The sequence below is a fragment of the Gekko japonicus genome, unplaced genomic scaffold, assembly GCF_001447785.1.
Source record: "Gekko japonicus isolate JY-2015 unplaced genomic scaffold, Gekko_japonicus_V1.1 scaffold103, whole genome shotgun sequence".
Classification (NCBI taxonomy): Eukaryota; Metazoa; Chordata; class Lepidosauria; order Squamata; family Gekkonidae; genus Gekko; species Gekko japonicus.
In genome coordinates, this window is record NW_015160210.1 from 451,022 (window position 1) to 477,163 (window position 26,142).

Genomic DNA, 26,142 nt, shown 5'->3' on the forward strand with positions numbered 1-26,142 from the left:
CCAAAAGAGTTTTTGGCTAAGCATTAGGAAGAACTTCCTGACAGAGCAATTTCTCTGTGGCTTCCTTGGGAGGTGGTGGGCTCTTCATCTTTGGAGGTTTTCAAACAGGCTGGATGGCCATCTGACAGCAGTGCGGATTCCGTGAACTGAGGCAGATCATGAGAAGGGAGGGCAGGAAGGGTTGCCTCAGTGCTTAGTTTTCGTGGCCCTTTCTTACACACCCAGGGAAATGCCAATCACCACTTTGGGGTCAGGAGGCAATTTTCCTTCAGGCCAATTTGCCTGGGGATCCTGGAGGTTTTTTGTAATCTTCTTCGCGTGGAACAGCGGTCACTGTAGGTGTGGAGGGGGAGGTATTTGTGAATTCCCAGCATTGTGCAGTGGGTTGGACTAGATGGCCCCGGAGGTCCCTTCCAACTCTATGATTCTGTGATTCTAAAGATCTCTGATGAATGGCAAGAGAGGTAGTTTGGAACCCCTAGCTCCCAGAAACTTCTGCTGGAGTGAATTTTTTGCCTCCAAGGTGCCACTGGATGCGTGCTTTATTCTGCAGCCACAGACTAACATAGTGGTCCCTCTGGAATGATTCCGCGTCTGTTCGCTTGCTAACCTACTATCCTTAGCGTATTTGCCCCAAGCCGTTAGTGTTTCCTTTTAAACAAACAAGCAAAAAAATTGGCAGCCGCCGGAGAATAGCAGGGCAGTTGTCTCCCATACCTCTCAGCAGTAATTAATATTTCTCTTACGAGGCATTGTGGTAGAGCTCGTATTATGTCCCCTTTGGTTGACAGTTCCGGCTGGCAAGGTTGGGCGTTTTCCATGGCCTGGAGACCCGCCAAGGTCCTTTGTGGTAATATCATTTAGCATAAAAAACACGAAGTCAGACAGGGGGCGGCCACCTTGTCTGGAACCTCCCCAAATGTCCAGTGCTAAGTACGAGAACCAGTTCCCCAACGTTTCTCTGTTAACAGTGCAGCATTTGGTCTTGGGCACGGAAGAGGAAGAAGAAGAGGAGGAGGAGATTGGATTTATACCTCGCCCTTCACTCGGAGTCTCAGAGTGGCTTACAAACTCCTTTCCCTTCCCTTCCCCACAACAGACACCCTGTGAGGTAGGTGGGGCTGAGAGAGCTCTGACAGAAAGTGCCCTTTCAAGGACAGCTCTGGAAGAACTGTGGCTTGCCCAAGATCATCCAGCAGCTGCATGTGGAGGAGTGGGGAATTACACAGTTCTCCCATGTTGTTATCCAAGAAGCTCGATTCAAGTCCAGGAGCACCGTAGGGACCCATAAGATTTTCGGGGTACCAAGCTTTTGAGAGTAAGAGCTTTGACTCTTGAAATCTCATACTCATAGCAGGGGTGTCAAACATGCAGCCCGGGGGCTGGATCAGGCCCCCGGAGGGCTTCTATCAGGCCCTCAGTGGAACTGTCTGTCTTCTGCTGCTTCTTCCAGTGCTGCTGCGTCATTGTAGATTTGCAGCTTACAGATACACACCTGAACAGCATACTCAAGACTGCAACAGCACAGACATTTTGATGCAGTAATTCAGAGCAAGAGGTGTCAGTTATCAGGCACTGTTGAATAAGCAAAATATTGCAAGAGTGCTAATGTTTTAAGCATGTGTTTATTTTAAGTTTTTAAAAAGCCCTTTGTGTTTGTGTCCTTTATAAAGCTTATATCTCCGCTACCTGGCATTACATTTTATGACACACATGGCCCGGCCCAACAAGGTCTCGTTTGTGTCAGATCTGGCCCTCATAACAAATGAGTTCCACACCCGTGGTCTACAGGATCTCCATAAGTCAGCCGTGACGTGAATGGCGCCACCCTCCACCACCAGGCCATCACTGACAGCCCTATTTATCTTGAAAGCAATGTTCCCTCTAAGCTGAGTCAGTTGCCTCCGCCAATTGCCTCTGAGTGTAGTCATGTATGGCTGCGAGAGTTGGACTATAAGGAAGGCCGAGCGCCGAAGCATAGATTCTTTTGAACTATGGTGCTGGAGAAGACTCTTGAGAGTCCCTTGGACTGCAAGGAGATCCAATCAGTCGATCCTAAAAGAAATCAACCCTGACTGTTCCCTGGAAGGCCAGATAATGAAACTCAAGCTCAAATACTTTGGCCACCCAATGAGAAGGGAGCACTCACTGGAGAAGAAGACCCGGATGCTGGGAAAGATTGAAGGTCAAAGAAGACGGGGACGGCAAAGGATGAGATGGTTAGACAGTGTCATAGATGCAACGAACATGAAATTGAGCAAACTTCAGAGGAAGGCGGAAGACAGGAAGGCCTGGCGTGATCTGGTCCATGGGGTCACGAAGAGTCGGACTCGGCTGTGCGACTCAACAACAATAACAGTTGCCTCCGCCAATTGCCTCCAGCTCACACATTTTTGTCTTGGCTCAGGAAGGAGGGCACCAGAGCAAATTAATTTATGCAGCAGCCAGATCGCTCGCTCACAACTTTAATGCCAGCAGCTCACCAAGTAGAATTTTTGCTCACAAGACTCCAGAGCTCAGACGGAGCATTGCTTGAAGGCAAAGAGGCATTCCTCTCCAGTGGGAAGGGATTTCGACAGTTCAGGTCTTCCAATGCGCCTGTTCGTCGCTGTATGATTTTTCTCTATCAGGGCTGATAATCTTGTTCATTGCAAATCCTGTTCTCTTCCCTGAGCTTGAGGGTTGGGGTTTTTTTAAAAAAGGGGGGGGGCTGCAAATTCAAACACTCAGGAAAAGAAGATTAAATCATTTACATTCTAATTAGGGTTGAAGCAAAACGCGTGTTGGGCCAGCACGTCCCGCTCAACGCTGTCAGATCTCGCAACAGTGGTTTTTCGGCACCACCAGGAACGGATCCTAAAAATCAGTGTTCTGTTTCCCCGGCAACTGTTTTGTTGGGATTTTTTCAGCAATAGGGTTACGGGCCCCGAGAAATCCACAAAAACCCTCCACCACCATCACCCTTTAAAAAAAAAAAAAAACCCAGGGAAATCCTTCTCCGCCAATTGCCTCTGTCTTGTGAATTCTTACCCCGGTATTCCGTTCCGTCGGTTGCCAGGACCAAGAGCTAAACGTGCACTGAAGAGGGACAGCCGGCATGTTGCAGGTCTTGCAGCTCATTTTTCACCGTGGCACGTAAGAGGAGACGAACACCTGCTTCCACAGCTGTTCCGGCAAGTCTCACAAAGTCCCATCTAAGGAAGCAATCCGAAGATGGTGACGAGGGCGGATTGCAAATGCCTGGCACAAAACCAAAGGAAAAGGCAGCTTCTTTGGGTAGCTGTACGGTCACCAACTTGGGGAGGGGAAATTCCTGGAGGCCTGTGGGTGGAGCCTGGGCGGGGCAGAGTTTGAAAGAGGAGGGACCTCAGTGGGTAATAATGCTGTACAGTCCACCCTCCAAAGCAGCCATTTTCTCCAGGGGAACCAATCTCCACAGTCTGGAAATCAGTGGGAAGAGCAGGAGAGCTCCAGTCTCCACCTGGAGGTTGGCACGCCTAAGTAGCTGGTGGGATCTTTTTAAATTTTAAATTTTAAAAAATTTCTTATTATATTTCTACCCCGCCCTCCCCGCGAACGGGCTCAGGGCGGCTCACAAACAGGGCAACATGTGCCGATATAAAACATTTAAAAACAGAATAAAACAACTTACTTAACAGTGATGTGACCCAGTTAGTCATAGCAAGATGGTGACCTATAGATATAGACCCTAGAGATATTACGCTCCAGTGGTACTGATCCGTCACAGTATTGCTGCTCAATCTTTATAATAGGCCATCCCAATTATCCCATTGTTACCACAGGACAATTGGTGGTGGTGGTAGTGGCGGCTCCTTAGTTGAAAGTCTGGTGGAAGAGCTCCGTCTTGCAGGCCCTGCAGAACTGTGAGAGGTCCCTCAGGGCCCTGATCTCCTCCGGGAGCTCATTCCACCGGGTAGGAGCCACCACTGAAAAGGCCTTAGCCCTGGTTGCCACTAGCCTGGCCTCCCTGGGGCCCGGGATCACTAATCGATGTTGGGCCCCGGACCGTAGTACTCTCTGGGGCATGTATGGGGAAAGGCAGTCCCTCAGGTACCATCGGACCCTGGCCATATAGGGCTTTAAAGGTAAGTACCAGCACCTTGAAGCGGACTCGGAAAGCTATCGGCAGGCAGTGCAGTGCTTTCAGCACAGGCTGGATGTGCTCCCATTTGGGGAGACCCATCAACAGCCTGGCCGCAGCATTCTGCACTAGCTGCAGCCTCCGGATCTGCGACAAAGGCAGCCCCATGTAGAGAGTGTTACAGTAGTCTAGTCTCAAGGTGACTGTTGCATGAATCTGGATTTCTTTCAAGAAGGGTCTGCTGGCCTCAGGCGGCGGTCCGCTTTCAGTGCACTTTCCAACTGGATTTGGCCAGTTCACACAGTAAGATCCAGTTGGAAAGTGCACTGAAGGTGGATTGAAAGTGGATTATTTCGCAGGTGTGCAGCGGCACAGATAATTAGTGCAATTCACACTCCGCATCCTCTCAGGCACAGAGACTGAGGCAGATCATAATACAAAGTGTAAGAATGTCTCCACTCTCCTCCCTTTGTTCTTAGTCTTTTGAGGGACTTGCAGTGTTCCCTCTAAGCTGAGGGGTCCTTTGAGCCAAAACTCTACTTTGTGAGCCGCCGGCATGAAAGTTGTGAGCGAGCAATTTGGCTGCTGCATACCTTAGTTTGCTCCGGAGCCCTCCTTCCTGAGCGGAGACAAAAATGAGTGAGCTGGAGGCTAAAAAACTGTGAGCTAGCTCACACCAGGGGTCAGTTCCTGCGGGAGCGCGCAGGAGCAGAGCTCCGGCAGTAAGGAGCCCAGGGGCCCCCAATAGCTAGCAGTCCAGAACAGTCCAGTGGCGCCTGAGCGGTGGGTGTTGCCTTCTGGCACACTTCCGGTGCTGTCACGGGGTGTGGCATATGCAAATAAGTTATGCTAATGAGCTCCTGCGCCTCTTTTTCTATGAAATGACCCCGGGCTCACACTAACTCGGCTGAGAGGGAACACTGGACTTGAGCAGTCTGTTTTGGCACCTGGGAGTCTTTTGATTGCCTTCTGGGGTCCAAGAGGGTAAAGGGTTTCGAGTATCAAGTGCCGTCGGACATCCTGTTCGTTAGCCCGATGACTTTAGCCGTGGTGGTGGTAAATGCCAGGTCAAAGCCAGAGACAGACAGCCGTGATGAGCAAGTCCGGACTTCGATTGGCGGCCTCCCGTCCAAGTAGTAACCACCAGGCCTGACCCTGCTTAGTTTCTGAGATCTGAGGGGACTGGGGCCAGGCTGGGCCGTCCAGGTCAAGGCAAGAGACCATCAGAAGTGGTTCTCCACGGCCTGCCTCTGTGGAGGAAATTTGGGTTTCCTTCCTGGTCTCTAGGGCTACCAGGTGCCATCTCCTCCCTGGCGGGGGGATTTGGGGGACGTTTCAGGAGGGGAGGAGCCATCTCCGAAACGATGACACCATGCAGAGTACGGGCAGAGCCCCCAGCATTGGGGATCCCCCGCCCTCACATGGGGACAGGCAGGGCTATTTTTGGGCAGGACCGCACAGGAACGGAGTTCCGGCTGGCTCCCAAGTTGGCCACACCCAGCTGGAACACATTAGCATAATAGGCCACACCCAACACCAGAAACTCATTAGGATTGGCTACATTAGGGGTGTGTGGCCTAACATGCAAAGGAGTTCCTGCTACAAAAAAAGGCCCTGGGTGTTGACAACAGACAAGGTAAACAGAATAAGGAGCAAAAGGAGGGTGTGGCTGGATGAGCACACTTCTGGTAACATGGGGGTGTGGCCTAATATGCCAATGAGCTGTGCTGTCAGGGGGTGTGGCCTAATATGCTAATGAGTTTCTGCTGTGGGTGTGGCCTGTTATGCTAATGAGTTCCTGCTGGGCTTTTTCTACAAAAAAGCCCTGGGGACAGGCATCCCTAGTGGTCTCCCATCCAAGTACTGACCAGGCCCGACCCTGCTTAGCTTCTGAGATCTGATGAAATCAGAACAAGCATGGGCTATCCAAGGCAGGATAAGAGATGACCAGAGGGGGTTTGCCACTGCCTGCCTCTGCATAGCAACGGTGGACTTCCTTGGCGGTCCCCCATCCAAGTATTCACCAGGGCTAACCCTGCTTAGCTTCTGAGACCTGATGAGGTCAGGCTAGCCTGGGCCATCTACGTCAAAGGAAGAGACGGACATTAGTGGTTTGCCAATTGCCTGCCTCTGCGTAGCAATCCTGGGCTTCCTTGGTGGTGTCCCATCCAAGTACTAACCAAGCCTGACCCTGCTTAGCTTCTGAGATCATTTTTTTAAAACCAAATTTTTATTTTTTTCCAACAAAATAACTAATAAAAAACAAAAAACAAAAAACAAAAAAGCAAATAAAAAACACACACAAAAGGGGGGGAAACGGATCTTTGCAGCCTTAAAACCTTCGCATCTCTAACTCCTTACAGATGTTTTTAAACTAGTCTATTCAAGTGTTCTTGTCAACCCATTTGTATAGTTTCACCCAAGTATTTTGAGAAGTACCATCTCCTCTGTCACGAGGCTTTTGAGTTAAACTGCCCATTTTAGCCGCTTCCAAAATTTTTGTCATAAAGTCCCGTTTATGTGGAAGTTCTTCTTTCTCCCATTGCTTAGCCATAGTCATCCTTGCGGCAGTTAAAAGATGTAAAAGAAGACATTTATCACTTTTCTTTAGATTATCCGGTAATATATTTAGCAGAAAGATTTCCGGATCTAAAGCTATCTGAAAGCCCAATACCTGCCCTATTATCCTATGTACCTCTTTCCAGTATTTCTTTACTTCATCACAGGTCCACCAAGAATGGTAAAAAGAGCCCACCTTTGAATTACATTTCCAGCACTTATTACTGGTAGCAGGACAGGAGTGAGCTAGTTTAAATGCCAGCGGTGATACATTTTGAACATATTCTCTTTCAATGGAATAGCCTTTAACCACTTCATATTCCTCCCCATCCTCTCCCATTTATCAAGCGAAATAGTGTGCCCAACATTTTCCCCCATTCTATCATTGTTACCTTAACCGTCTCATCCTGCATCTTATAATCTAATAAAACAGCATATAGTTTCCGATTTAATTTGTCATTGGTGCCTAGTATAATTTTATCAAGTTCTGGGGTAGTTGGGAGAAAACCCAACTGCTTATCCTTCATATACCATGATTGCAGTTGTATTCTTTCCCACCAAGAAAGCTGTATACCTTATGATTGTAAAATTTCCTGTGCTTTTAACTCATTGTTTTTATCAAGCAGAACCTCATAGCTCAAAACACGTGATTCTGTCATCAGATTTGGCAGGGAGAGGGCTTCTAGGGGGACTACCCATTTGGAGTTCTACTATAAAAAGCTAATTTCACCTCATGCCATGTTTTAAGTAGGGCCACTCTTAAAAAATGCTGTTTGAAATAGGAGTAGAGTACATATCTTGCTCATTGTTGTTCAGTCGCACAGTCGAGTCCGACTCTTCGCGACCCCATGGACCAGATCACGCCAGGCCTTCCGGTCTTCTGCTGTCCTCTGAAGTTTGCTCAACTTCATGTTCCTTGCATCTATGACACTGTCTAACCATCTCATCCTTTGCCGTCCCCGTCTTCTTTAACCTTCAATCTTTTCCAGCATCAGGGTCTTCTCCAGTGAGGGCTCCCTTCTCATTGGGTGGCCAAAGGATTTGAGCTTCAGTTTCATTATCTGGCCTTTCAGGGAACAGTCAGGGTTGATTTCTTTTAGGATTGACTGATTTGATCTTCTTGCAGGCCACACACATGTTTTCACAGCCATAAGGGCTGGAGAAACCCTGGGAAGGGTTCAGGGTCTAGATGGGTGGAAGTTTCTAAAAAAAGGAGTCGCTAACGGAACAACTGCAAAAATTACCAGTGAGAAAGGAAAGTGGGAGATGTCTAAAGAATCCAATGTGGATTCAGTGAGAGCCAGTTTGGTGTAGTGGTTAAGTGTGTGGACTCTAATCTGGGAGAACTGGGTTTGATTCCCCACTCCTCCACTTGCAGCTGCTGGATGACCTTGGGCAAGCCATAGCTCTGTTAGAGCTGTTCTTGAAAGGGCAGTTCTTGAAAGGGCTCTCTCAGCCCCACCTACCTCACAGGGTGTCTGCTGTGGAAAGGGGAAGGGGAAGGAGTTTGTAAGCTGCTCTGAGACTCAGAGTGGAGGGCGGGGTATAAATCCAATCTCTTCTTCTTCATCATCAAAAGCTAAGGGATATGTTTGAAAAAAAGGAGGTATGTATAGGAAATGGAACAAGGGACAGGTCTCTAGAAACAACTGCAGAGTCGGATTCATAGGGATGGTGTCTGTCAAACTACCTCAAAATAGTCTGAGGTTAGAAAGGAATGTTCAGAACAAATAAAAGAGGTGTGTTTCTGGTATAGTCATAAGAAAGGGAAGACTAGGGCCCAGTCTGCATCTAGCATTCGCTCCACTGTCTTACCAAACCCACGTTGGAACAGATATTCCCCTCTACATCGCACGCCACTTTCACTTTGATGGATTGTCGGATTTTATGGCAGTGGCATGCCCCTTTCACTTCGTTTGATCTCTCGGTTTTATGGTTGTTGTTGTTGTTCAGTCGCGACCCCATGGACCAGATCACGCCAGGCCTTCCTTCTTTTAGGATTGACTGATTTGATCTTTTTGCAGTCCAAGGGACTCTCAAGAGTCTTCTCCAGCACCATAGTTCAAAAGAATCTATTCTTCGGCGCTCGGCCTTCCTTATAGTCCAACTCTCGCAGCCATACATGACTACTGGGAATACCATTGCTTTGACCATGCGGACTTTTGTTGGCAGGGTGATGTCTCTACTTTTTATCATGCTATCTAGGTTCGCCATCACTTTCCTCCCAAGGAGCAGGCGTCTTTTAATTTCATGGCTGCTGTCACAGTCTGCGGTGATCTGGGATCCCAGGAACGTGAAGTCTGTCACTACTTCCACGACTTCCCCTTCTATTTGCAAAGGAGTGATGGGGTCGGATGCCAGGATCTTAGTTTTTTTAATGTTGAGCTTCAAGCCCACTTTTGCGCTCTCCTCTTTTACCCTGAGCAAGAGGCTCTTTAGGTCCTCTTCACTTTCTGCCATTAGAATGGTATCGTCTGCATATCTGAGGTTGTTGATCTTTTCCCCAGCAATCTTAATTCCTGCTTGTGATTCATCCAGGCCAGCATTTCGCATGATGTACTCCGCATAAATATTAAATAAGCAAGGTGACAATGTACATCTTTGTCGTACTCCTTTTCCTATGCTAAACCAATCAGTTGTTCCATATCCGGTTCTAACTGTTGCTTCTTGACCCTCATACAGGTTTCTCAAGAGACATCTCAAGAGATATCTTGCTTAGCGTACCATAAAAATGTGTGCCAGCCTAGTAGCAAGTTGTGACCTTCAAGACTAAAAATTCTAGGGTTATCTAAACAAATCCAATCTCGAATCTGAGATCTGATGAGATCGGGCCAGCCTGAGTTATCCAGGTTAAGGCAAGAGATGGACATTAGTGGTTGGCCATTGCCTGCCTCCGCGTAGCAACCCTGGAATTCCTTGTTGGTCTCCCATCCAAGGACTAACCAAGCCTGACCCTGCTTAGCTTCTGACGAGATCGGGCCGTCCAGGTCAGGGGTTAAGCCACACAAGGAATGAAAGTTGTGGCCTCCTTATGAGTCGGGAAGAGAGCTTACGTTAAGCAGCGTCCCTCGTGTGGCTCGCAAATTCTAACGCACCGTGTTTTTCTCGGGGTTAATTAAGTCCTCTGTTCCCTTTTTCTCCCCGTGACTAAAAGGGAATGGAAAACACAAGGATGCCGTCGATTTGCCATTTAATTACAGCTCCTTTCCGCCTTATTCAAACATTCAACACGAACAGCCGTGGCAGCCACGAGGACAATTATGCAATTTTAAAGCGCACCTCCGGAGCAGAGGGTTTTTTTGCAAACGGCTTAAAAGAGCAGCCCACTTTCGGACAGCCTTTCCGTGCGTGTTCTTGGAGGCCGCACAATGGAGAAACGGGAACGGGGCCCAGTCTCGCGCTTGGGAAGAATCAGGCTGCAGATCGTGAAAGCAAAATGCACAGCCAAGACGTCAGTGAGCAGTTTTAGGAGAGCTGATTGATTGAATCGTCCGTGTATTAAAGGGGAGGGGGAATACCACCGCATCTAGAACACTAGCAGTCTAGCTTCCTCTCTCATACTCAACCTTTCTACATGCAGGTTGGCTTTGACATGGGATGCCTTTCAGACATAAAATACCCACCCACCCATTCTAAATCCTAGAACTCGAGGACATCCAATGAAGCTGATGGGCAGTAGCGTCAGGACGGACAGAAGGAAATACTGCTTTACACAGCAAGTTATTAAAATGTGGAATTTGTCGCCAGAAGATGTAGTGATAACCCCAGGAATAAACAGCTTTAAAAGGGGGATTAGATAGATTCATGGAGGATAAATGGTTGCTAAAGGGAGCCTCCATATTCAGAGGCACTAATACTCTGAATTGCAGAGCCAGGAGGCAACATCAGGGGAAGGCCTTGGCCTCTATGCCCTGTTGCTTGTCCCCTCCAGAGGTAGGGTTGCCAAGTCGACTCACCCCTTGGAGCGGGGGAGCCTTGCCGACGTCTGGGAGGTCCGGTGAAGCTCAGCCACGCCCCCAACATAAGTGACGCAGCTTCGGGGGCGGGATTCCCCGGCCCCATTTGGCAACCCTATCCAGAGGAATTGGCTGGCCACTGTGTGAGACGGGGATGCTGGACTAGATAGACCACTAGTCTGATCCAGCAGGGCTCTTCTGATGTTCTACTCAAGGGAAGGCCTCTATGCCCTGTTGTTGCCCCCCCCCCCCATAGGAACTGGTTGGCCCCTGTGTGAGACGGGAGGCTGGACTAGAGGGACCCTCAGTGGTCTGATCCAGCAGGGCTCTTCTGAGGCTCTTCTCAGGGGAAGGCCTCGGCCTCTATGCCTTGTTGCTGGCCCTCCAGAGGAACTGGCTGGCCACTGTGTGAGACGGGATGCTGGACTGGATGGACTATCGGTCTGATCGAGCAGGACACCTCTTATGTTCTTAAAGTGGTATGGTCTCAGAAGAATATTGACTGGGATGTATGGTTCTGGTGTAATGGTTCCAAGAGGCAGGAAGGGTGTTCGAATCAAGACGCAGCGTGTATGCTGAAGGGGACTTGGCCTCCTGTAGCCTTTTTCCTGACCTGCCATGGTCCCAGAGATTAGCAGTTTGGCCTGTTGGGGAAACCCTCATGTATCTGTTCATTCATCGTGCAATGGCAGCTTCAGAGGGGCCCAGAGTGCCATCACAGTTCTGCCCCCGAAACCAAAGTGGGTAACCTCGCCTAGGTCATAGTGTTGCTAGGTTACCCCTAGCCACTGGTGGGAACCGGGGAGGTACGGTTGCCAGATCCTGGTTGGGAAGCTCCTGGAGATTTGGGGATGGAACCTGGGGAGGACACGGACCTCAGAGGGGTATGCCACAAAGTCCGCCCTGCAAAGCATCCATTTTCTCCAGGGGAACTGATCTCTGTAGTCTGGAGATGAGGTGTAATTCCGGGGGATCCCCAGGTCCCACCCGGAGGCTGGCGTCCCTAGGGGTGAGGCTGGACTTGAAGGTAGAAGAACCGCCTAGGATGGACCTTTCTCTTTGGAAGCTTCAAGCCCTACTTTAAGGGGGATGGAACCTGACCCAAACAATACATCAACGTGCAGGTTTACATTCAAACACGTGAACAGAATATGTGAACAGAATGTAAACTGGCACTCTGATGTATGGTTTGGGAGAAACTGGTTGTTGATAATATTTGACACCAGTATTTATACAACAGTATACATTCCGACCTCTGTGCTCTGAAGGAAAACTGCAGTTCTGCAGTGGTCACAGAGCTGCCAACCTCCAGGTAGTGCTTGGAGTTCTCCCAGAATTATCAGTGGAGGAAATGGCAGCGTCAGACTTGGATTGCCACCCTCTCGGCGTGGAAAATGCGAAAACTGAGGGTCACAGTGTTAGGAAGATATGCAAAAGTACGTAGCACTGTGTATAATAGTTAATCGCTCTGATAAATGTTGGAAATGTAAAAATAAGACTGGTTCTTTTTATCACATGTGGTGGTTATGTGATGTTACAAAGAGGTACTGGAGATGGATTCATGAGATAATGGAAAAAATAATAAGAACTGATATCCCGTTTACTCCAGAGAGACTGTTATTGAATATATTTCCGAAAGACTTTGATAAAGCAGATAGGTATTTGATAGTTCATATGTCGACAGCTGCAAGGATAGTATATGCCAAATATTGGAAAATAATGGAAATACCAACAAAACAAGAGTACGTGAACAAACTATTTGAAACGGCGGAAAATGACAAACTGACACTTGAGATGAGAGCCGGCACAGAATGGACTTTTCAAAAAACTTCGAAGAGATTCTACGATTGGTATAATGTAAATGCAACTGATAGATAAATGTAGTAATTTGAGAACGCAGAAAAGATAAGCTTAGTAAAATAGATAATGAATTTAGAAATTTAATAAGCAGAAGAAATGATAAAGTCCCTTGTTATATGTTATATGTTGTATGTATGTTTGTATGTCTGTAGTATATAATGGGAAAAAATAATAAACGTGTACCCTCAGATACTTTGAAAAAAAAGAAGATATGCAAAAGTATATAGCACTGTGTATAATAGACATATGTTTAAAGTAGATCGATGTCAGCTTTTTATTTTATTTATTTATTTTTTTAAAAATTATACTGTTATATAAATGCTGGTGTCAAATATTATCAAAAACCGGTTTCACCCAAACAATACATCGAAGTGCAGGTTTACGTTCAAACACGTGAACAGAATATGTGAACAGAATGTAAACTGGCACTCTGATGTATGGTTTGGGAGAAACTGGTTGTTGATAATATTTGACACCAGTATTTATACAACAGTATACATTCCGACCTCTGTGCTCTGAAGGAAAACTGCAGTTCTGCAGTGGTCACAGAGCTGCCAACCTCCAGGTAGTGCTTGGAGTTCTCCCAGAATTATCAGTGGAGGAAATGGCAGCGTCAGACTTGGATTGCCACCCTCTCGGCGTGGAAAATGCGATCTGAAGACGTCTCTGTAGTCATGTGGCTGGCATGGCTAGACGCAGAGGCGCACTGCTAGGTTAGCAGGAGCTGGGGCCAGAGACAGGAGCCCACTCCATCACGCAGCACTCGGGTCTTGAACTGCCGAACTACTGACCTTCTGACCTGCAGTTCAGCATCTTAACCACTGAGCCACTGCAGCTGTTCTATTATACACAGTGCTATATACTTTTGCATATCTTCCTGAAGATCTCCCAGTGTTACAACCAGTCTCCAGACTACAGAGATCATGGCCGTGATCTTGGCATTGTAGGACCTGACGTTTCGCCAGTACCTGTGACTGGCATCCTCAGAGGTATAACACAGAAAAGTGGAGTACTCTCTGTGTCAAGGTGAGAAGAAAAATGGTAGGCAGGAAGGTGGGGTAGGGCTGAGTCAGTATCTTGTAGGAGGTCCACAGGATGTGACATGCTATGGAGGAGCTTTCCTGAGGAGGTTCTTTTGCATATGGATGGGCTGTTGAAATTCTAATCTTATCTGTAGTGCTGTTGTAAGATGTAGAGCATTTTGTGTTTTTTCAGGACAGGAAACCATGCCCTGTTTATTTTTAAACTCTCTTCTTTCCTGTTGAAATTGTGTTCAAGGGGCTGCGGTGGCTCACGGGTTAAAACACTGAACTGCGGACTGGAAGGTCGGTAGTTCAGCAGTTCGAGACCCAAGTGTCGCATGACGGAGTAAGCTCCCGTCTCTGGCCCCAGCTCCTGCCAACCTAGCAGTTCGGAAGCAAGAAATTGCAAGTAGATAAATAGGTACCACTTCAGTGGGAAGGTAACAGCATTCCGTGCACTTTGGCGTCTAGTCATGCCGGCCACATGACCACGGAAAAGTCTTCAGACAGCGTTGGCTCTTCGGCTTGGAAACAGAGATGAGCACTGCACCCCTACAGTCGGATTCAACTGGCTTTCGAGCAAGGGAAACCTTTACCTTTACCTTATGAATTTCAATGGCTTCCCTGTGTAAGCTGACATGGTAATTGGATGTTTTGTCCAGCCTTTCAGTGTCTTGGAATAAAATACTGTGTCATGTTTGAGTTAGGCTACGTTCAGCCACCGCTGATTTTTCAGCTTGGCCAAGTCTGCCGTGTCTTTCATGTTTAGTGTCTTACCTGGAAGCTGGCAGCCCAACGGTAGGACAGGAGTTGGTTCTGCTGGTTTTACTCTGGCTACTGAAGCTGATGCATTTGGGGAGATGCTTTTGGCCAGATTCCATCTGTCCCTTGAGGAACCACATTCTTAATGGGTGGGCCTCTGCCTCCTCTGCTGACAGATGGTTGACACTGCACTCCATTTATCCTGAAGCCTCCAACTTTGGAGTTGTTTGCGCTGTCAGTGTTAGGCAGACGCAGGTCCCGGACGGACCGTAGGCCTCTCCTTGGGTTACCTACGGAGTCCTCATTAGTGCAATGATATTCCTCCCGTGAAGACATCTTTGCCGCCGGCCTCCACACATCTTGGCAGAACTTGCCCTGCGGTCTCCCGCGGACGTCAGCAGAAGCCCGGCGTTGATCTGCGTCTCTGTTTGCAGAGTCAAGGCCAATTTGGGGTAATTTAGTCGGACGCGTACTGACTTGGTCAAGAGATGGCTTGAGGTATCAAATTAAAGCCAAGAGAATGTAGGTTTGCCGGAAAGTTTCATGTCTTTTTGTTTACCAGTGTGGTTTCTCGTATCGGACAAAACCGGGAGCAGGGAGGATAAAGATGTGTGTTTGAAATCGTCATTGGCTTCAGGATGTTGAAGAGAGACCTTCTTAGTTGTTGGTTCCGCTACTGAGGTGCTACGGAATCCTCACAAACATTCTGACTGCTCAGAAATGTGAAAGAAGAAGGACGACTCACCATGTTACAGTGAGGGGAAACAGGGCTATGGTGCTATTGGAGAGAGGTAGCTGAGCACAGACATGAGGTAGGAAACAATATTAGGAGGTGTGAGGGCGTATGAGAATATGAGGCTGTCTTATACTGAGACCATTGGTCTATCCAGCTCCATATTGTTTCTTCTGATTGGTAGCTAGTCTCCAGGGGCTCAGTTTGGTGTAGTGGTTAGGAGTGTGACCTCTAATCTGGGAGAACCGGGTTTGATTCCCCACTCCTCCACATGCAGCTACTGGTGTGACCTTGGGTCAGTCACAAGTCCTTTCAGAGCTGTTCCTTCAGGAGCAGTTCTCAAAAGAGCTCTCTCAGCCCCACCTACCTCACAGGGTGTCTGTTGTGGGGAGGGGAAGGGAAAGGAGTTTGTAAGCCGCTCTGAGACTCCTTTGGGTAGTGAAGGGCGAGGTATAAAATCCAATCTCCTCCTCAATGAGAGGAAGATCCTTTCCTTGTATCTGCTGGCCTAGGTCCTTCAACTGGGGATGCCAGGGATTGAACCTGGGACTTCCTGCACGTAATACTGGGAAAACCCAAAGAGCTACTGCCAGTCAAAGAAAAAAAGACTGACCTTGATAGGTCAAGGGTCAGATTGCATAGAAGGAAGTTTTTCATGGTCAAGATATCTAGTTGTGGGGGAAATAAAACTGGGCATAAATCTCTCCCCTTCATCAATCCTCTTCCAGTGGTAAACTCTCTCTTTCTCTTTCTCTCTCTCTCTGTCCTTCCTGCAGGTTATCACCCTGGAAGGATGGGTCGACATCATGTACTATGTCATGGATGCGCACTCTTTCTACAATTTTATATATTTTATACTACTTATAATAGTAAGTATGGGGCAGGCCTCGAGAGGTCGGCGTGCCTGTCATCTCTCTTTATGAAGGATTGCAAATAAAACAGCCGATCATATGACATTGCCCCTGGTGTGACCTCATTTGGAATACTGCGTACAGTTCTGGTCACCATATCTCAAAAAGGACATTGCAGGGCTAGAAAAAATCCAGAGGAGGGTAAACTAAGATGGTTAGGGGATTCGAGCCCCTTCCCTGTGGGGAAAGGTTGAAGAGGCTGGGACTTTTCCGTTAGAAAAGAGACAACTTAGGGGGAAACCTGATACAAGTTTGTAAAATTACGCATGGGATGGAGGGAGTTGACAAAGAGAACTTTTTCTCCTTCTCCGAAATACTCGAACTGTTCCCTGGGAATGGGTGGGAAAGCAAGGCAATTACTTAATTGGACTTCACATTTGAAGCCAAAAGACCTTGCAAGCTGCAAACCTGCAGTGCCATGGCATTTGCAAAAGCATCGCAAGGATTACTCCTAAGGCTCTACAGCATCCCCTAAGGTGCTTTTGCCATTGGGCCGCAGAAATGGATCTCCCCCCTGTTGCCCTGGAAACCAGAGCAAAAGGCGGGAAAGAGCCTTAAAGGAGAAGGGAACGTTACTTTGTAGCACTTTAAACCTCTCCACCACCAGCTATTCGGTATAGCCGAAAATGGCTGAAAAAGCTCGGGAAAATCGGCTTTATACAGGATCAGCTCTACTGGTAGCCAGTCAAATTCTCTGATCTTTATTCAGCTTTCAAAAATACCAAAAAAAAACCAGTATAGCCAAGGCTCAGAAAAGCATAGACCTCCAAGTGCCGTTGGGCTTTCTGAGTAGACCCAACAGGGTGTCTGGGTCCACAGCATTGAAAACCAATAAAACAATGATTTCTCCAAAGACTTGCTAGAACAGTCATCCAAATGAAAGCCATAATTCTCTTGCCAAACTCTTCTACTTCTCCCGAGCTGCTTTGTACTACCTGACTCTGGGGGTAACTCTGATGATCCTAGATGTTGTATGAGTTCATGTCTGATGTCATGAATTATGAATCTTGGACGGTTGGGGCAGAGAAGAGAAATGAAGGAAATCAGTCGATCCTCCCCAACATTGGCTTTCAAAACCTGTTGGGACCTGAAAGACCTAGCATTTATTTCAACATGGGAATCGTTAGGGAGGTTGGTTTTAGTTCCCCCCAAAATATCCATTTGATTTCCAAACTCCAAAGGCCAGGAAGGTAGCATATCTCGTTTGTTTCTGACCTGTTTCCATTTGGGTTCCCCCCCAGGTTGGTTCTTTCTTCATGATTAACTTGTGCCTAGTTGTGATAGCAACACAGTTTTCTGAAACAAAACAGCGGGAAAACCAGCTGATGCAAGAGCAGCGGGCCCGTTACCTCTCGAACGACAGCACAATCGCCAGCTTCTCCGAGCCGGGAAGCTGCTATGATGAACTCCTCAAGTACATCTGCCACATTTTCAGGAAAGTAAAACGGCGGACATTGCGCCTCTACAACAACTGGCAGAGCAAGCGGCGGAAAAAGGTCGACCCCAACAGCGGCGCCAACGGGCAAGGCCACCGGAGCAAAAAGCGCATCACGTCCATCCACCACCTGATCCACCACCATCACCATCACCACCACCACCACTACCACATCAGCAACGGAAGCCCCCAAGGGCCGTGCTCAAACCCAGAGATCTGCGACCTGGAGTTGAAGGTCATGAAACCTGGAAGCCAACTCATGCTTCCGCCGCCGTCCCCCAATGTCCGGAGCTCCTCAGCGCCGGACTCGGAGTCTGTACACAGCATCTACCACGCCGACTGCCACGTGGAAGGGGCTCAGATGACATGCAAGTCTTCCAACGTCTCGGCAAGCATCAAGCTCACCAACCGCGGCAACATGAACTACCCCACCATCTTGCCTTCTCCCGCTAGCAGGGGTGTGGTCGCGCCGGTGTCCAAAGGGAAGAAAAATGGTGGCAGCAGCAGCGGCACCCCTGTGGCTATGGTCAACAGCCCGGTTCACTTGAATGTGGATCCTTACGGGAAACTCCATCATTTGGTAGGAGAACGTGGTAAGAAGTTTTCTTCACGTTGTTCCGAGCCCGTGCTAGACAAAAAGAAATGATGGACTTCTGTAAAAGGTGTGTGAGAGCCAGTTTTGTGTGAGAGCCACTTTGGTGTAGTGGTGAAGTGCGCGGACTCTAATCTGGGAGAACCGGGTTTGATTCCCCACTCCTCCACTTGCCCCTGCCGGATGACCTTGGGCAAGCCGTAGTTCTGGCACAGCTGTTCTTGAAAAAGAGCAGTTTCTGTCAGAGCTCTCTCAGCCCCACCTACCTCACAGCATGTCTGTTGTGGGGAGGGGAAGGGAAAGGAGTCTGTAATCCGCTCTGAGACTCCTTTGGGTATTGAAGGGCGGGGTATAAATCCAACCTCCTCCTCCTCCTCTTCCTCTTCTTCGTCATCTTCTTCTTCTTCATAAATGTCATGGGTTATGGAATTATTTATGTATTTATTACATTACTTTTATTAATTGCCTAATTCCAACAACTGTGGGCGTCCAGGCGATGTACACAATTTTAATACCATAAAAACATAAAATTCTCCTTTCCTGCACTGTATGGACCAAGTGCGGCCTGCTGACCGTGGTGTTCAGTGTCAGAGGCCTGTGTGTAAGATGCATGTCTCCATCGCATGGAGCCATCATGCCTTGGCTGTGTACATTTCTGTACAAAATGTGTGTACAAAATGTCTGTACATTTTGTCATTGCCTTTTTTTCCCCTATCCCAAGCCATGGAGGACATAAATTATCCCTATCAGCGAGCACTGCCTTATACTCTGGACAAGTGCATCCCCTGAGCTCTAATGGGGCCTGTATAAATTGTGCAAATTGAGCAGATTTGCATCATGTCTCTTGTTTTGCATAACGCATTCCGCAAATGAGACTGTTTTTTGCATAATTTATTCTAATTCAAGTACTCGTGGGAAGGGGCAAAGCGCTATTCCGGTCACAGTCCCGCCTCCAGTGACTGGAAATCACGTTTGATCAACTCTTCTTTGGCGTCTGAAGTTTCTGCAGGCCACGCACATGTTTTCACAGCCATAAGGGCTGGAGAAACCCTGGGAAGGGTTCAGGGTCTAGATGGGTGGAAGTTTCTAAAAAAAAGGAGTCGCTAATGGAACAACTGCGAAAATTACCAGTGAGAAAGGAAAGTGGGAGATGTCTAAAGAATCCAATGTGGATTCAGGGAGAGCCAGTTTGGTGTAGTGGTTAAGTGTGTGGACTCTAATCTGGGAGAACTGGGTTTGATTCCCCACTCCTCCACTTGCAGCTGCTGGATGACCTTGGGCAAGCCATAGCTCTGTTAGAGCTGTTCTTGAAAGGGCAGTTCTTGAAAGGGCTCTCTCAGCCCCACCTACCTCACAGGGTGTCTGCTGTGGAAAGGGGAAGGGGAAGGAGTTTGTAAGCTGCTCTGAGACTCGGAGTGAAGGGCGGGGTATAAATCCAATCTCTTCTTCATCATCATCATCAAAAAGCTAAGGGATATGTTTTGGGGAAAAGGGGGTATGTATAGGAAATGGAACAAGGGCCAGGTCTCTAGAAACAACTGCAGACTCGGATTCATAGTTTGATCTCTCGGTTTTATGGTAGCCGTCTGCCTAGATTTATGGCCATTCAGGGATGACTCTGCAGTCAGTAGGGGCATTGGCCCCCTGGGGTATTTGAATGCTGTTTTGAGCTGCATCTTTTTCTGTTCCAATGTGGACAGGGCCCTTTCTGTAGCAGGAACTCCTTTGCCTATTAGACGACACACCCCTAATGTAGCCAATCCTCCAAGAGCTTACAGAGCTCTTCTTACAGGGGCTACTGTAAGCTCTTGGAGGATTGGCTACATTAGGGGTGTGTCGCCTAATGTGCAAAGGAGTTCCTGCTGCAAAAAGAGCCCTGGGTAAAACAGGGGAGCAAATGGTAGATGCAGATTGGGCCAATGGTAAGCCTGCTGATCGACGAGGAAGGGGACATATTTGTGGAATTTACGAAGTTAGTTGGAATTGCTCAAGAACTATTTTGCCTCGGTTGTCTCCCAAAAGAGGAATTGTGAACAATCTGGTAAAAGTAGCATGAATGGAAAAGAGGATAACAATGGAGATCGTGATTTAGGGGGACTTGGTTGGGATACGTAGCTACTTCTGGATGAATTCCAGTCTCCTGGACCAGATGAATGGTGTACTAGGGTACTAAAGATACTTGTTAAGGTACTGTCAGGACTTGGAATCATAGAATGTTAGAGTTGGAAGGGACCTTGCAGGTCATCTAGTCCAACCCCCTGCCCTCTGCAGGAACTTAGCCGAAAGATAGCCCTACAACATACCCGAAAGATGGTCGTCCAGCCTCCGCTTGAAAACGTCCAGCGAAGGAGCATCCACCACCTCCCGAGGCAGTCTGTTCCACTGCTCAACCACTCTTACAGTTAGGGAGTTTGTCCTGATATTTAGCCGGTATCGACTCCCTTGTAATTTCCACCCATTAGATCTAGTCTTGCAATCCGGAGCAAGAGAGAATAGAATAGATCTGCTCCATCTTCTACATGACAGCCCTTCCGATATTTCTGACTATAATTTTTTATATCACTGTTAAACTGGGGGATAAAAAATTTGACTAAATAAATGGAGCAAATAAGTTCTTTGCGTTGCAGGTCTTTGCCGGACGTCCAGCAGGCTGTCCGGTTTGAACGTGCCATGCTCCTTGCCCAGCCCGCAGGCCAGCATCTTGAACTGCGAGCTGCAGAACTGCCCGTATTGTGCCAGCATTTTGGAGGACCCCGAGTTTGAGTTCAGCGAGTCAGACAGCTACGAGTCCGACGAGGACAACGCCGGGGTCTACGAGTTCACCCAGGATGTGAAGCACGGGGACCAGCGAGACCAGATCCAGCAGCAGAGGAACAAGAAGAAGAAAAAGAAGAAGAAGAAGAAACCAAAGGAGAGGAACAGAGTCTCCCGGCTTTGGAAGGCCTTCGGCAACAAGCTGAAGAGGATCGTGGAGAGCAAGTACTTCAACCGCGGGATCATGATCGCCATCTTGATCAACACGTTGAGCATGGGCATTGAGTATCATGAGCAGGTAGGTGGCTGACGGAGTCCCGCAGCAATCAGTTCCCAACAACTCCCGTTCAGAAGAGTGGAGTTTATTGAGTACAGTCAAGGCAAGTCATCTGTGCATACATTCTGTGTTAGAACCAGGGGTCATTTCATAGAAAAAGAGGTGCAGGAGCTCATTAGCATAACTAATTAGCATAACTTTGCATATGCCACACCCCCTGACATCACCGGAAGTGTGTCGGAAGGCAACAACCACCGCTCAGGCTCCGCTGGACTGTTTTGGATTGCTAGCTATTGGGGGGGGGACATGCAGCTCTGTCCTCGCAGAGGAGGGAGAGCTTGTACCTGAATTAAAACTTGGTCTTAAAGGTGCCACTGGAAGGACGGCTCCAGAGCAAACTAATTTATGCAGTAGCCAAATCGCTTGCTCCCAACTTTAATGCCAGTAGCTCACAAAGTAGAATTTTTGCTCACTACACAGCTTAGAGGGAGCATTGACTGAGACTACCCCCGCCCCCGGCAAAATTTATTAATCTTATTCATTTCTGGCCTGCCTTTCTCCCCAATGCAGACCCAAAGCAGCTTACGTCATTCCCCCTCCCTGTTTTTATCCTCACAACAGCCCTGCAAGGTAGGCAATGCTAATGGTGTATTACTGGCCCAAGGTCCCCCAGCAAGCTTCTTTTGCAGAGGGGATTCAGAACTGGGCCTCCCGGATCCTAGTTGGACACTCTAAAATAGGAGTCTCTAACCTTTCTTCTTCTTTTTCTTTACACTGTTTGGGCAGCTTAATATGTTCACAAACAACTTCCAGCATATTTGGAACACTGACAATCCAGTAATTCCCCCCCCACCCGCCAAATTTTATTGAACTTAAAATTATGTTACGTGCATATTGGTACAGATTTTATTTATTTATTTATTTATTTATTAGGATTTTTACCCCGCCTTTCCCGAGAGCGGGCTCAGGGCGGCTTACCAAGAGGGCAACAATGCCCACATATAAAACAAGATTAAAACAGCTTAAAACAAAAATAAAATCATTGAATCACAAAAGTAAAGTGCTCTATAAAGAACAAGATGCTATTCCAATGGTAGGTGCCGGATCTTTCCTTGGAGGTAGGTAATGGCCTGTAGCTGGTACGCGGCCAGTCCAGTGGTACCCACCCAGCACGGTATCATGGCAGATCTTCAAGGGCTGTCCTCTTACCCAGTTGTTACCCACGCCGTTGGCGGTGGTGGTAGTGGCGGCTCCTAAGTGAACGCCTGGCGGAAGAGCTCCGTCTTGCAGGCCCCGTGGATCTGTATGAGGTCCTGCAGGGCCCTGATCTCCTCCGGGAGCTCATTCCACCAGGTAGGAGCCGCCACTGAAAAGGATCTGGCCCTAGTTGCGGCACGCCTTGCCTCCCAGGGGCCTGGAATCACTAGCCGATGTTGAGTCCCTGACCGAAGTGCTCTTGAGGGTACATATGGGGAAAGGCGGTCCCTCAGGTATGTCGGGCCCCGGCCATTTTCAGAAGTCTTGAGTTACAAGAATAGGCATGTTACAAATAACATTCTGCATCATTTTAAAACTTTGAGGACACAAAAGATATAACCCATGAGGGAAAAGGTATCGTAAAGCATAATGCGATATCCAAAGACACGTCAAATTAAGGATCACCGAGAGAGCGGAAGGTTCACTTAATATTAGCAGATAAGAAAGGAAAGTAATGACCGGTATAGTGACTCTGTTAACCGGGAGAGATCTCAACAGTGGGTTCACCCAAAGGGTGTATTGTGGGTGGAGCCAAAGAAGAAGAGGAAGAGGAGGAGGAGGAGGAGATTGGATTTATACTACATCCTTCACTACCTGAAGGAGTCTCAGAGCAACTTACAGTCTCCTTTCCCTTCCCCTCCCCACAACAGACACCCTGTGAGATAGGTGGGCCTGAGGCCTGAGAAGGAGTCTCAGAGCGACTTACAGTCTCCTTTCCCTTCCCCTCCCCACAACAGACACCCTTTAAGATAGGTGGGCCTGAGAGAGCTCTTTCGAGAACTGCTTATGAAAGAACAGCCCTGAGAGAACTTGCGACTGACCCAAGGTCACACCAGCAGCTGCAAGTGGAGGAGTGGGGAATCAAATCGGGTTCTCCCAGATTAGAGTCCGCACTCCTAACCACCACACCAAACTGGCTCCAAACTGGTAACTGATTGTGGAGGGGAGGAGATCATAATCCGCCATAAAGCGCAGAAAAGGGGACCAGGTTAGTATGAATTTAGAGCCTTTAACCTTTTTGATCCTATGGGCTCCTTTGGAATTCCGACACAGGGTGTTGGGCACCACCACAAAATGGTGGCTGCGGGAGGCGGAGGCAACCCCAAAATGGCCGCTGTTAGAGGCGGAGCCGGCCGCACAGAGGAAGCCCAAGAACAGGGAAGAAGAGGGGTGATTTATTTATTTGTTTGTTTAATCTGTATCCCCCCCTCCCCGCCAAGGCTCAGGGCAGCTTTCAAAGACAGGGAAAGAAGAATTCGAAAGAGTGAAACCAGCACCGTGGCATCAGCCGCTGCTGAAAGAACGCTATTTTAATATGCACTGCCAATCAGATCTCCAATGGCCAATCAGAAGCCCTGCTGGGGGGGGAGTCCTACCTGGCACCGCCCACACTTTCTAAAAACACTTGGTAGGCACAGAACAGGGGTCCGTGGGCACCGCATTGGAGACCCTCGTTCTTGATGCTGGACTTGGCGTACCTGCATGTGTTCATCTGGACAGACATGATGTGGAACAATTGAGACAGATTAGCTGCTGTAGGTTTTCCGGGTTGTGTGGCCGGGGTCTTGGCACTGTAGAACCTGACGTTTCGCCAGTAGCTGTGACCGCCATCCTCAGAGGTATAACACAGAAAGATGGAGGACTCTCTGTGTCAAGGTGAGACGAAGAAAAATGGTAGGCAGGTAATTTATATCTACTTAGGAAGGTGGGGTAGGGCTGAGTCATTATCTTGCAGGAGTTCCCCAGGCTATGAACAGGCTAATGGAGGAGCTTTCCTGAGGAGGCTCTTTTGTATATGGATTGTTTCCTGAGGAAGTTTCCTGCTTCCTGAGGAGGTTCTTTTGCATGTGGACTGGCTGTTGGAATTCTAATCTTATCTGTAGTGCTATTGTCAGCTGTAGAGCCTTTTGTATTTTTCAGGACAGGAAACCATGCCCTATTTATTTTAAAACTCTCCTCTTTCCTGTTGAGATTGTGTTTATTTTTTATTAAATTGATACAGACTTCTCAGAACATTAGAATGTACACCAAATATTGACAAGTCGGGTGCTTGAAGAAAAAAAGTACGGCTGGGCTATTTTGTGCAACTGAAGTACCCCCCCGGCCCAACCATGCTCTGATCGTGAGACAAAGCCTGATTTTCCCCGGCATGAAAAGAGCTCTCCGTTGTTGTTGTTGTTTGGTATGTTTTTTAAAGCGTTTAGAGAAAGGGGGACACTCATACTGTTCACGCTAATACTGAGAGCAGCGGGGTATCAGGAAACGGTTTCTGAAAGGCAAGGACACGGCGTCCCTCTTGTCTGGTTTGGAACGGCAGCCGATGACTCACCGCAAGAACCAACAGGTCGGGGCACTAGATGAGGAAAGCTGCTTGCTTCTTGGAAGTTTTCTCTTCTCCCCCTTTTCTTGAAAGGACAGTGAAATCTGGCAGAGTTTGACAAATTCAGGCCCTCAGATTCAGTTCCTGCTTGCTCTCCCACCCCCTTACAGTTAATATTCCAAGACATAAGAAAATAAGAGAACGTAAGAGAAGCCATGTTGGATCAGGCCAGTGGCCCATCCAGTCCCACACTCTGTGTCACACAGTGGCCAATACCCAGGTGCCATCAGGAGGTCCACCAGCAGGGCCAGAACTCCAGAAGCCCTCCCACTGTTGCCCCCCCAAGCACCATGAAGACAGAGCATCACTGCCCCAGACATAAGAACATAAGAGAAGCCATGTTGGATCTGGCCAATGGCCCATCCAGTCCAGCACTCTGTGTCACACAGTGGCCAAAACCCAGGTGCCATCAGGAGGTCTACCAGCGGGGCCAGAACTCCAGAAGCCCTCCCACTGTTGCCCCCCCCAAGCACCATGAAGACAGAGCATCACTGCCCCAGACATAAGAACATAAGAGAAGCCATGTTGGATCTGGCCAATGGCCCATCCAGTCCAACACTCTGTGTCACAGAGTGGCCAAAACCCAGGTGCCATCAGGAGGTCCACCAGCAGAGCCAGAACTCTAAAAGCCCTCCCAGTGTTGCCCCCCCAAGCACTATGAAGACAGAGCATCACTTGCCCCAGACAGAGTGTTCCATCTAGACCTTGTGGGTAATAGCCACTGATGGACCTCTGCTCCATATGGTTGTCCTCTACCTAGAGAGCTGGAGAGCGGCTGCCAGTCTGAGTAGACAATACTGACCTGGACCAATGGATTCAATATAAGGCAGCTTCACGTGTTCAATCTGTTCAACCTCAGCTGGCTCATTCCAAGGACTATACACATGGCTCTCCTGCCTCCGCCCCATAGCAATGGCCAGTTGAACACATGGACACTTCTACTGTATCAGACCCTGGGTCCACCAAAACCAGTATTGTCTACTCAGTCTGGCAGAGACTCTCCAGGGTCTCACACTGAGGTCTCTCCCATCACCTCCTCCCTGGTCCTTTTTAACTGGAAATGCCAGGGACTGAACCTGGGACCTTCTGCCTGCCAAGGAGAGGCTCTACCGCTGAGCCACAGCCCCTCCTTATAGCTCTCCAGGGTCTCAGGCGGAGGTCTTTCCCATCACCTCCTGCCTGGTCCTTTTTAACTGGAGATGCCGGAGATTGAACCTGGGACCTTCTGCATGCCAAGCAGAGGCTGTGCCACTGAGCCACAGCCCCTCTTTACGGGTCTCCAGGGTCTCAGGCGGAGGTCTCTCCCATCACCTCCTGCCTGGTCCTTTTTAACTGGGGATGCCAGGGATTGAACCTGGGACAGACGTGCGCTCGGCCCAGACTCGAAGGTGTCGCAACAGCCAGGAAGTCGTAAATCAAGACCAGCGCCACGTCGCCCGCAGACAACAGAAAAACAACTCGCTACAAAGGGTGCCTGGTAGGTTAGTAACACACACCCCTTGTATGTGGCCCTAGTTGTACTGATTAAATATGTGAACCGCT

At 48.4% G+C, this 26,142-nt stretch overlaps 1 protein-coding gene across 1 annotated transcript in view; it reads left to right on the top strand.

Annotated features, from left to right (window-relative positions):
- Positions 1-26,142, top strand: part of CACNA1H (calcium channel, voltage-dependent, T type, alpha 1H subunit) — a gene marked incomplete at its 3' end in the record, with an annotated part of 563,591 nt that overhangs the window by 416,166 nt on the left and 121,283 nt on the right. Inside the window, exons 8-10 of the mRNA XM_015409183.1 lie at positions 15,771-15,863; positions 17,147-17,933; positions 20,560-20,984. Coding sequence (XP_015264669.1) covers positions 15,771-15,863; positions 17,147-17,933; positions 20,560-20,984 — 1,305 coding nt within the window. The remainder of the gene's footprint in view (positions 1-15,770; positions 15,864-17,146; positions 17,934-20,559; positions 20,985-26,142) is intronic.